Consider the following 10,723-nt stretch of genomic DNA (forward strand, 5'->3'; position numbering starts at 1 on the left):
TGTTCAGTATCTTCACTGATGACCTTGAGGAGGGGATAGTGTCCATGCTCTGTAAGTACGCCTATGATACAAAGCTGGGAAGAATGGCTGGCACACCTGAAGTCTGTGCTGCCATTCAGCAAGACCTGGACAGACTGGAGAGCTGGGCACCAATAAACGTGAAGAGGTTTAACAAAAGCAAGTGCAGAATCTTCAGCCTGGGAAGGAGTAGCAGCAAGTATCAGTACAAGGGCATGGAATGTTGTGTGGGCACCTGGGTGTGCAAAGGAGGCATGGTGGCACACATAGATGCCCATGCACATGGGTAGACAGAAGGACAGGGTTGCACATCAATGTGTGTGCACAGTGTTATTCAAATGGCTGGGGTCATACAAGTATGAGCAGGCATGTGGCTGTGTGCAAGAGAGGAGCTGCCCATGTTTGTGTGCAGGGCTGTGCAATGGAGTGGGGTTGTACTGCTGTGTGCGGGGGCCAGGTCCTGTGTGCCATGGAGCTCCATGGGAAACCTCTATGAGTGCTAGCAACAGCAGGAGCACTTGGAGCACTGCCTGGAAGAACGGTGCTGGGATGGGCTGTGGTGGGCCGAAGATGCATAGTGGACCGAAGATGCGTAGATGCTACTCTGGACCAAATGTCGGGCAGCTGCTCATGGAATGCCACTGGACAAATCAGGCTGTGCAGTCTTTGTGAATATGTAATTATGATAGTTTATTGATTGAATGCATTAAAGAAAAAAAAAAAGGAAAATAAATAAATAAATAAATAAATAAATAAATAAAAGAAATCCCAGAATGTAGTAAAACATGGAATGCTGAGTTGGGCTGCAACTGAAATGCTGTGCACTGCAGCCGCTGCCTTGTGACGCTTTTCCTCTCAGTCCTTCATGTGCACCTTCTGCATCATCTCTGCAAGGCTGTTCATCTCTGCGAAGAACTGGAAAGAAACAAAGCAAGCGTAGAAGTAGGACAGAAACAATCTAGGGAGATCTCATGAAGAAAGCCTGACCAGTAAACATCCAGAATGGCCCCGTGTGGAACAGCATGTTCCTTTCATTCAGGTCACTGACACTACTTCCCATGACACGTTGTCTATGGTAAGATTCATGCTCTGTCATGGGAAGGTCGTTTCAAAGGTTGCAGTGCCCAACATGGCAAGCTTCTTTATCACAGCAAAACCTTCTGGCTGTTACCAACCACATTGTTCTCAAGCCAGAGGAAGGCGTCCAAGCTCCCCATGGCAGCTCTCACTGACAGTGTCATTTCCTCAAACACACAATTTTTCTATTCCATCGCTTCTCTCAGGATTTTGCCATCTCTTTTATGTCTGACAGATGTAGGCACTGAGACCAACAAGAGAATGCGTGTCTGTGTTCACCAAGGACTCACCTCTGCACGTGCAGCTCTCAAAGAAGCCTTTCTCATTTCCCTTTTCCTTTCTTTTTGTTGTTGTCTTCTTGCTGGAAAGCAAGAATACCAATGAATTCATTTTGTCTACAGCAAAGCTGCAGAAATATGGGTGCCGAGAAAACAAATGGCAGTCCAAAGACAAAGCAAATGGGACTAGGAAGCCTCTCAGTGAGTAACATTTCCAGGGGGAAATACGGAAGAGCATAATGATGTTAATGGAAAGAGATGCGTTTAGGTATTCTGGCACCTCGCTGCCTTTGGACTTTGTAGCCTTCAACTCCTTTCCCCTCCACAGAGAAGGAAAAGGTAAAGCAAGCCCTAAGCAAACTCAATGTGTTTGATAAGGACAGCACTTCACCGGGACGGTGCCACAGCACCTTCTTACCTCTTTGCTTGGAGCTCCGTGGTGGGGTTGGGGCCGGCACACTGCCGGTGCTCTGGCCCCTGGCTCTTTTGTTAGCAGGCAACTGCGCTGCTGCCTGTTGCTCTTCGTCCAAGCCCTTGCGTTTCCCTCCAGCCAGGGTCTTGGAGACAGAGCGGGGGCACACAGCCAGGGAAGGTCTTCTCCCTGAGCTGGGACCTGCTGTTACTGGAAGCCCTCCAGCCTGGAGATGATCTCTCCCAGAAAGCACTTCCTGCACTGCTTTCACGTAGATCATTCCATTTGGCTCACATTGTACATCTGTTATAATCAAGAAAGGAGAAGCAGTTAGACTTCAAGGGAGCCCAAGGCTACTTTCAGTCTGCAGAATGGGCCACAATACTAGGAAATCTCATCTTGAGTGTTCACAGCAGCAGATCTTGGGTGAAGTGTGGGTTTGCATTTCAAATCTGGACAGGGAAGGTACTTGTAAATCCCAGGGACAAAGACCTCAAGCAACATGCAGCAACAACACTCCCAGGAAAGAACAGACAGAAAGCCTGACTAGAACGACATTGAATCAAACCCCGATGCCTGTTGTGCCTCTGTACCTCTCTTGGGTGCCACGTCACAGGCTGCAGTCCTACCCAGACCTGCCGCAAGGCTGCGCTTTGCTGGAAGGCCGCTTGCGTCATCTTCTGGCAGAAAAAAACAAGAAATACTTGAAGAGCATCTCTTGGGAGGAAGATTTGAGCACAGCCAACCACCAACTTCAACTCTCCAAGTGTAGTTCCTACCATTTTCCTTTTTGCTGCTACAGCATGGTGCCATTTCTGCAGTCAGCACAGATCTGCAGTGGGCTTTCTTCACTCTTCCATCACACATGCACCCCTTCATGCAGCCCTATTTAGTGGCAGGTACCCACACCACAGCTCTTACCTGCATGGGCTTTCCGTTTCCCACCTTGCCCAGCACCATTGCATGGACGCACGGGCTCTGTCCCTAAAAGAAGAGATCGTGTGTTGATTTCACAGATGACAGTAGCAGTATTGTCCTGTTAGCCCGTGTCCACCCCCCACTAAAGAAAGACCCTGTTTTACAGACAGAAGAGAAACTCACTTTTGCGTGGCAGTAAAGACAGTCCATCCCCATTGCGTCCCTCTGCGCGCTGAAAGGTGCAGCTGGATGTCTGGCAGCTGCGCCGCCTCTGAAGAGAGAAAGGAAGAAACTCAGGTCGGAACGGGCAGCTGAGAGCTTCCAGATCGTGCCAGAGATGGGATATCAGAGTGCTGAGACATCATTGATCTCTAAGGGAAAATACAGCCTGAGCCCTGCCCGTGCCATTAGCCCAGGCTGTCAGCAGTGAGCTCAGGATCCAACCGCTTACTGAGGTCCCAAAGGACCAGCAGGGCTCCCCCTGCTCCACTCCTTCCCTTTACAAATGGGAACAAAGAAGAAAAGTCAAGCCAAAGGAACCCAGCCATACCTTTCCGCTCACAGAGCAGGCATTGGATCCGCACTTGTCTCCTTGCTGAGACATGATCGCTCAAGTGTCAGAGGAAGCACAAGTTCTCTCACAAGCTCTCTCCACAGGAACTTTCCCTGCTCTTGGAAAGAGCTGGCTTCACTCTTCCTAAGACTGCCTCGATCCTCCAAATCTCCCTGCAAACAGGAACCCTGCAGAAATCATCCACAAGAGAAAAGTCAATGGGAGAAGTATATTCCCAGCTTTGTTCTGCCATGCAATTGAGTCTCTTGTGGAGGAAAAGGTCTGGGAATCAGCTGGCTGCAAGAACGTCCCAACGCTAGCTGCAGCTTGTGTCTGACTGCCATGGCTTGTGTCAGCAAGTGCTCTTCTCCATCTCCTCAGGAGCTCTGCACCCAGCCATCCGTGTGGTAGTGAGGCACAAGTTGCGCTCTGTTTCCTTATGAATGGTGTTTCATCATCCTCACCAAAACACGGGTTGGAATCTCCACAAGAACCTCTTTCCCCTGGGAACAGCCATGTGGAGGGGCACTGCTGGAGCTGGGGACTTCTCCCCGGCCTAGCATTTCATGTCTGTAGAGACACCTCCCAGCAGCCAGCCAGCACCAAACCCAGCTCACCTGTTGGGCCTGTTCAGCCTAAGCTGCGCTCAGCTCACCAACACAGCACAGCAGTCCTTCGGACAGGCTCTGCCAGGGTGATCTGTTCCACGAAATGCACAGAGCTCAGTCTCCGCGTGCAGCACGCTCGCCAGAGCACCAGCTCTGCTCACCACCTGTGGGACACGTGCTCCTCCCACCGTGCCAACCATTGAGACCTCAGCAATGCTCGCATGACTTCTGCGCTTTCATCATAATGGAAGTGGACGCCTCCTAGATCCGAATTTAAGGAAACCAACGCCAGGGTCAGCCCATGGGGTGATCTGAAGTCAAACAACAGGGAAGTGAAGGTGACTCTTGTGCAGCTGTCATGGTTTTGTAATTTTCATTAAAAACCAGTCAAGACTAATGTGGCCTCATAGTGCTCAATGGAGTCCCAGGGGAGATCGTGGGAAGGAATAGGGGTGCACATCTGTATGCCCCGAGGCTGGTGCTCACCTCTCTGATTGTGGCTTTAGGCTCCAGAGCCGATGTTGACTTCCCTTACTGTGGCTTTATGGCCCAGGGCCAGTGCCGGCCTCATGGGCTGGGGTTTGAGGCCCTTGGACCATTGCTGGCCTCACTGAGTGGGGCTTCTGCCAGTTGGATACAGCTGCTGGCTGAACTGGCCAGGATGGAGCCTTCCCTGTGCAGCCTCCCATGTGCATATCCACCCCAAGAATGGAAGTCCTCCTTCTATATGTACCCCTTTCAACCACAATGTGGAAAGCAAACCATTTAGGCACCTGAAATGCTTCTGCTCCTGCAGTCTGGCAGAAAGCAATGCCCTCTGTTTCATGCCACCTCTGCACAAACTGGAAGGGAATGGGGAGACGTATGTCAGAACCAATGGGACAGGACTTCACTGGATGCAGTTTAAAAGCAAATCACCCCAGCTCTTGGTTGGGCTGTTGCCCTCTATTGCTGGGGATCCCTGACCCCTGGCCACTGGCTTTCCACCCATGCATTCTTCCTTGGAGCCAAGTGTGCCTTTCCCAGCAGCAAGCACCAGGCTGGAGTCAGCACCAAAACCAAAACCTCCTTGCACCTTTCCCGTCCTTCTTTCACACATCGTCTTTTAGTTTCAGAAAATAGGGCCAGACCCCAGTGAAACAAGAGCTCTAGGACAAAGCAGCTGCTTTATTTTCCTCTTTCCCTTTCCTCATCTACACCCCACAGAAAGACCATTTGCCAAGTAAGGGATGCAGTGATCAGGTGTATGAGGGGCAAAGCAAATCAAGCTTAATTTCAAAGGCTTGCCTCTTCCATGTGACTTCCCTGAGGTCTGATACAATCATAGACTCATCTGATACAGTCATAGATTCATAGAATAGCCTGGGTTGAAAAGGACCACAGCGTGCAGGGTCATAAACCACCAGACCAGGCTGCTCAGAGTCACATCCTCCCTGGCCTGGTCCTATCACTATCCACCCTCAGGAGTGGGGACAGAGATGGTTTCAGGGCTGGCTCTGGGAACAGGCCTGATTGCTGCTAGTGAGCGAGCCAAAGGCTTGATGGCGAATCTCCTCTTCCTTCCCAACTGCAGTGAGATTTGACATGACTCCAACCTACACCAGAAGCCTGAGCACTGCAAGTGTTGACAGCGGGCAGTTGCAAAGGAGACGGAGCTCTCTGCAGAGGGAGAGCATTGCCTACAGGTGAGGCTGGAGGCTGTGGGCTGGGATGTGCATGGGGGTGACCCAACGAGAGCCCATTCCCTAACGCCAAAGGGTCGCTGCTTGTTTGTGGCTGCCCGAGAGAGGGATGGGGAGGCCAGGAGCCCCCCAGTTCACAGGGCTGGTCCCTCTCCACGTCTCCAGAGAGCCATGGGACAGCCCATCAGCTGTCTGTGGGGAAGGCTGCATTACAGCCCAGGCTCCTGGCTCAGGCTGGCGGGATGCGGCCCCAAAGCCATCAGCCACTCAGGCAGACCCCTCCCGCTCTGTCCTTTCAGTCTTCTGCCACCCATCAGGGCTGTGCTTGAAGCCCCAAAGCAGCCGATGAGCTGCCAGCTGCAAGGCCAGGAGGGAACAGAGAGCCAAGAAGAGCTGGGCCCAACAGGATGGGTGGACGTATCCAATCTGTTCAATCTGTTCAGACGTGTCCAATCTGTTGATGTTGTTGCTGCAGCCCCTTTGCTGTGTCTGCGGCGGTCTGTAGGGAAAAGGGGGATCAGGTCAGATGAAAGCCCCTTTAGGGCTCATGGCGGGGGCAGTCCCGCTTTGGGTTGGGGGTTGTTGTTGATTATGGGACGGGGGTCTGCTCACATCCCCTGTGAGCCCCTCCCCCCCCAACCCCATCCCATAACCCCTGTGACCCCCCCAACCCCATCCCATTCCAGCTCCCAGCAGGTCACACAATGGAGCTGCTGCTGCTGGTCCTGTAGGAGGATGGTCCTATGCCCACATCCCCAACATCCTCAGCTTCACCCCGTGAGGTTTTTGGGGTCCACATCCTCAGCTTCACCCCAAGGTTTTGGGGTCCACATCCCCACCGGGTGTCCCCAATGTGTCCACAAGGATTTGGGGTCTCATGTCCCCATAGAACCCCAAGTGTCCCCCCAAGGTTTTGGGGCTCACAACCCTGTTGGATATTGGGGAGGTGGTGCCTGCATGCAGCAGGGCTGGAGTCAGGGAGGTCACAAGTGTCTGACAGGGGTGGTCACCTGTAGCACAATATAGGGTTATACACCCCCCATAACCCCCCACCCTTCTTTTGTGTATATGTTGATGTTATTTAATGGGGGGGTGGGGGTCTTCACTCACCACTGCCCCCCCCCCCGAGCAGCACTTCCTCCAGCTCCGCTTTGAATCGCACTTTGGCCGCCCGTTTCCCCACACGCTGCAGCCGTTTCCACACCGAAGCCATCGCAAACCCCCCAAAATAAAGCCCCCCCCCCCTTCAATATATACTCATTAATAACACACACACACACACCCTTTATATAGAAACTCAGAACGCAGCGTTGGGTGCGGCACAGCCCCGGGGCAGGAAGCGCTGATGATGGGAGGGGGCTGGGCCATATACACTCATATGGGCCCACCCCTAAGCTCTGCCCCCCTGCACGGAAGGACACGAAGTTCCCCTGTCGTGGCTGTGGGTGACCACTAGGGGGAGCCGTAGGCATAAAGATTGCCCCCCACGCCCCTTCCCCTTCAACCCAATTTGGTTCCAAAGAGACCCCCCCGCCCCCCGCATTAAACTGGGGTCTTAGAGTGCCCCCACTGACTCCAAATACCTCCCCCAACCCACCCTATAGACCCCAAACCCACCCCACTGCACCCTAATCCCACCCCACAGCCCCCCAAAACCCCCCCAAGCCCACCTTAAAACCCCCAAAGGCCACCCCATAACCCCCAGATACCCCCCAAACCCACCCTATGGACCCCAAATCCACCCCTCAGCCCCCAAATACACCCAAAACCCACCCTATGGACGCCAAATCCACCCCTTAGCCCCAAAATACCCCCTTAAACCATGCTGGGGCCTTGGGGGCGGCTGTTGCCGGCCCTCAGCCCACAAACCTCTTCCGCTCCCTCTGCCGTTCCCCCCCCTCCGCCCCACGCAACCAGGTCAGGCCTCTCCGGTCTCCACTCCCCCTTCCCCCCATTATCCGCAATGGGTCCGTGCCGTAACCCGCTCCCCCGGAGGGAACGCGTGCTCTGCGGAAATGAGTCCCTGGGAAACGCGATCTGCTTCACTGGCGTTCCGCCCTCGCTTTGGTTCCTACGGTCTACAGAGCCGGAGGAAGGCGATCCCGGGGAGGGGGGGGGGGTGTCCTCAGAGGGGTGGGGACGTGTCAGCTGTGTCTCCACGGAGGGCTGTGTGTCCCCCCCTACAGGTGGAGCTGCTGCTGCTGCTGCTCGTGTACCCCCGTGGGCGCCCCCCCACCACCACCCAAAACGAAGGGGGGCTGCGGGGATACCTGAGAGTATTGGCTCGGGCGCCCGGCCCCCCCCGGCCCAAAGCGTGCAGCCGCTACCTGCGGCGTCTGGCTGCCCGGAGCCTGGGGGGGTTACGGGAGGGCTTTGGCACGATGGGGAGCCCCGGAGGGGGGTTACGGCTTTGCCTCCGTTTGGAACCCTACGACGCGACCCCCCCTCATCGCCTCCACATCCTGGCGCTGCTGCTGCAGGTGGGGGGGGGGGGCTCAGGGCTGATCGGTGCGGTTGGAGTCGGGGGGAGCAGAATTAAGGCTCACCCTGCGCCCCTCCCGCTTTCCCCCCCCCCCCCCCCCCCCCCCACTCACCATGTGGGAAACGCTGGGGGTGGGACCTGAAAGCCGGTTGGTGTGGGAAGGGGCTCGGCCCCCCACCGCCATCACCCCCTTCGTGTTGGATGAAGGGGAAGGAGATGGGGGGTGGGTGGCGGCCGCCTCGTTGCCCCCCCGCGGTCTGGCCGTAGGAAATAATTCATCTCAATTGTTTTCTTATGGATTCATTTGCTTCCTCGAGGTTGTCCTGACATTCGGCAATTTCCTTCAGTAGCGTTTCGAGCCTTTTCACTTCTGCATCCTTCTGCTGTAGAAATATCACATTCAAAACAGGACGAACCAGATCATTTTAGAAACAATTACAAGCCAAGTTGCATTTTGGTGTTAAAAACAGCCATAGACTCATAGAATAGCCTGGGTTGAAAAGGACCACAGTGTGCAGGGTCTCCAACCAGCAGACCAGGCTGCCCAGAGCCACATCCAGCCTGGCCTGAAATGTGTCCAGGGATGGAGCATCCACAACCTCCCTGGGCAACCTGTTCCAGTGCGTCACCACCCTCTGTGTGAAAAACATCAACCTAATATCCAACCTAAACGTCCCCGTATCACTTTAAAACCATTCCCCTTGTCCTATCACTATCCACCCTTGTAAACAGCCATTCCCCTGCCTGTTTATATGCTCCTTTCAAATACTAGAAGGCCACAGTGAGGTTTCCCTGGAGCCTTCTCTTTTCCAAGCACAACAAGCCCAGTTCCCTCAACCTGTCCTCACAGGAAAGGTGCTCCAGCCCTCTGATCATCTTACTGGCCCCCCTTAGCATTATTTGCAATTCTCTTTTGCCTTCCTGCAAGCACACCTGCTTCAGGGCACATTTCATCCCACTGTTAGGCCTTGTAAGAAGCACTATGGCAAGTCCATATGCAGAAAACAATGGCATTCCATTCACTAACAGAGAAACTATTCTGCCCTTGCTCCTGACTCTTGTCCCTGCCTCCTCCTGCACTGGGCAGTGTTTGTGGGCAATGAAAGAAATACCCACATTCTGGAAAATACAGACAAAAAAGAAACAGGCAGAAAAGTGGCACTAATACTTTGTCACTGGTGGGAATCTCCACAGAAAGTGCTGTGCTAAAGGTGTGAGGTTAAGGGATCATCACTGTCACGATAAAAGTCATAGCATGGAAGATTTAGCGATGGCGTGCTGACTAGAAGGAAAAAACAACACTTACCTTGGAGCTTGTTCATTTTCTCTCCTATCATCGGATATCTTCTCATCATCTACGTAGCTCTGAGGTTGGCCAAAGCCTGTTGCCATGAGCTTTGCTAAACGCAACAGTGCTGTGGCTCAGAGATTTACACCAGCACATAGCATAGGAGAACTCCATAACCCAAGTGTCATGGGAAGAAGAAAGGGGAACTGTTACAATTAATTACGTTCACTAAATTGGTAATTGTAGGCTTCTTGTCACACACTACTGCCTACAGCAAAACAGCACAGATGTTGACAAACGTGACAGGGATTTCTGCATACAAGCAACCACTCGAGGCTGAGCACTCTCTCCTGTCTCTTTGCCATGCCTAGAAAGACCCAGAAGAGCTCAGTGTTCTCTTGCTGTTAGTTTACATCCTCCAAGCACTTCCAAAGGCACGCTGCTCTGTAGAAAAAGCTGAGCTGCCCAGAAAGTTTGTGCAGGAAGAAGGCAGCAGTATCAGTGCACGTCATCCTGGGGGATCTGAATGCATTTGTGAAGAGAACAGGGAAAGAAGAGGGAAGAGAGCAAAACCAACAGGCACTAGCACTGCTGCCCACAGGGGGCGGGGCTTGAGGCAGGGCCTGTGCCAGAGGGGGGCCTGGCACAGTTAGGGCCAGCTCAGGGCCCAGAGCAGAGGGGGAGCAGGCAGAGGCAGGGCCTTGGGGCCCAGGATGGAGGAGGACCAGGCACAGCTGGGGCCAGCTCAGGGCCCAGACTGGAGAGGGACCCAGCACAGTTGAGGCCACTGCAGGGCCCAGGTGAGAGGGGAACCCAGCACAGTCGGGGCTGCTTTGGGGCCTGGGCCGGAAGGGGGCCCGGCACAGCCAGGGCCTATCCCCCTTTTTTGCACATATGAAATGCTCCCAGCTGTGCTGCACAGCAGAACATCTTTCAATGGAGATGAAAACCTGTGAAATGAAAGAATCCTTTCTTATTTCTTTCACATTTGTGTTTGTTGACTGCAGTTCCAACCAGGTGGACTCGCAGTGTCTTGCAAGTGCCACCTGGAAGCAGGTACAGACTGGAGACACAGCACCCTCAATGTCCAGGTGAGTAACAGCAGCCAAGGAGGCCTTTGGGCTCTGCAGCGTCCAAGTGTGGAGCTTTACACACAGGAGCAGCTGAGTATAAAGACAGTGGCAGAGCTGCAGAGCTTGCCATAGTAGGGAGGCACAGTGGCTCAGCTCATTTCCCACAGTAACACAGGAAATAAGAGCCATGAGGGAAATGCAGATGCCTTCTGCCCCCATCAGAGGGGAGGAATGAGCTGCACTTCCACAGAGACATTCCTCTCACAGCCACTCACACCTCAGGTGTGGAGGGACGAGCTGGGGCTGCTGGTGGCAGCTGTGGAACACTGCCATC

At 53.8% G+C, this 10,723-nt stretch overlaps 1 protein-coding gene across 5 annotated transcripts; it reads right to left on the reverse strand.

Moving 5' to 3' along the window:
• Nucleotides 1–683: 683 nt before the first annotated feature.
• On the reverse strand, nt 684–9,926 carry LOC146755663 (zinc finger CCCH domain-containing protein 11A-like). 5 transcript variants are annotated; one of them, XM_085525412.1, is made up of 9 exons: nt 9,335–9,926; nt 8,141–8,411; nt 3,254–6,045; nt 2,887–2,974; nt 2,707–2,769; nt 2,379–2,465; nt 1,792–2,088; nt 1,386–1,456; nt 684–933 (listed from the first exon to the last, which is right to left on the reverse strand). In XM_085525412.1, the coding sequence occupies exons 3-9, from the start codon at nt 3,305–3,307 to the stop codon at nt 874–876; spliced, it is 720 nt and encodes a 239-aa protein (XP_085381538.1). In that variant the 5' UTR covers nt 3,308–6,045; nt 8,141–8,411; nt 9,335–9,926; the 3' UTR covers nt 684–873. The 5 variants fall into 5 exon arrangements, with proteins under 5 accessions (XP_085381538.1, XP_085381540.1, XP_085381539.1 ...); XM_085525414.1 differs by lacking the exons at nt 8,141–8,411; nt 9,335–9,926 and adding an exon at nt 6,829–7,048 and having other exon boundaries at nt 3,254–4,175; nt 4,638–6,045; XM_085525413.1 differs by lacking the exons at nt 8,141–8,411; nt 9,335–9,926 and adding an exon at nt 6,829–7,048 and having other exon boundaries at nt 3,254–4,175; nt 4,351–6,045.
• Between the last annotated feature and the right edge of the window lie 797 nt (nt 9,927–10,723).

This window comes from Coturnix japonica, chromosome 31 (genome assembly GCF_054131305.1).
Source record: "Coturnix japonica strain WE chromosome 31, WE-NBRP24, whole genome shotgun sequence".
Classification (NCBI taxonomy): domain Eukaryota; kingdom Metazoa; phylum Chordata; class Aves; order Galliformes; family Phasianidae; genus Coturnix; species Coturnix japonica.

Bases quoted from the DNA above. Each gene is read 5' to 3' on its own strand.
- LOC146755663 (XM_085525412.1), bottom strand. From the start codon at position 3,307: ATGTCTCAGCAAGGAGACAAGTGCGGATCCAATGCCTGCTCTGTGAGC. The intron at 2,466-2,706 runs GTAAGAGCTGTG...TTTTTCTGCCAG, and splicing joins GAAACGGAAAGCCCATGCAG to AAGATGACGCAAGCGGCCTT. The intron at 934-1,385 runs GTGAGTCCTTGG...GTTTCTTTCCAG, and splicing joins TGAGAGCTGCACGTGCAGAG to TTCTTCGCAGAGATGAACAG.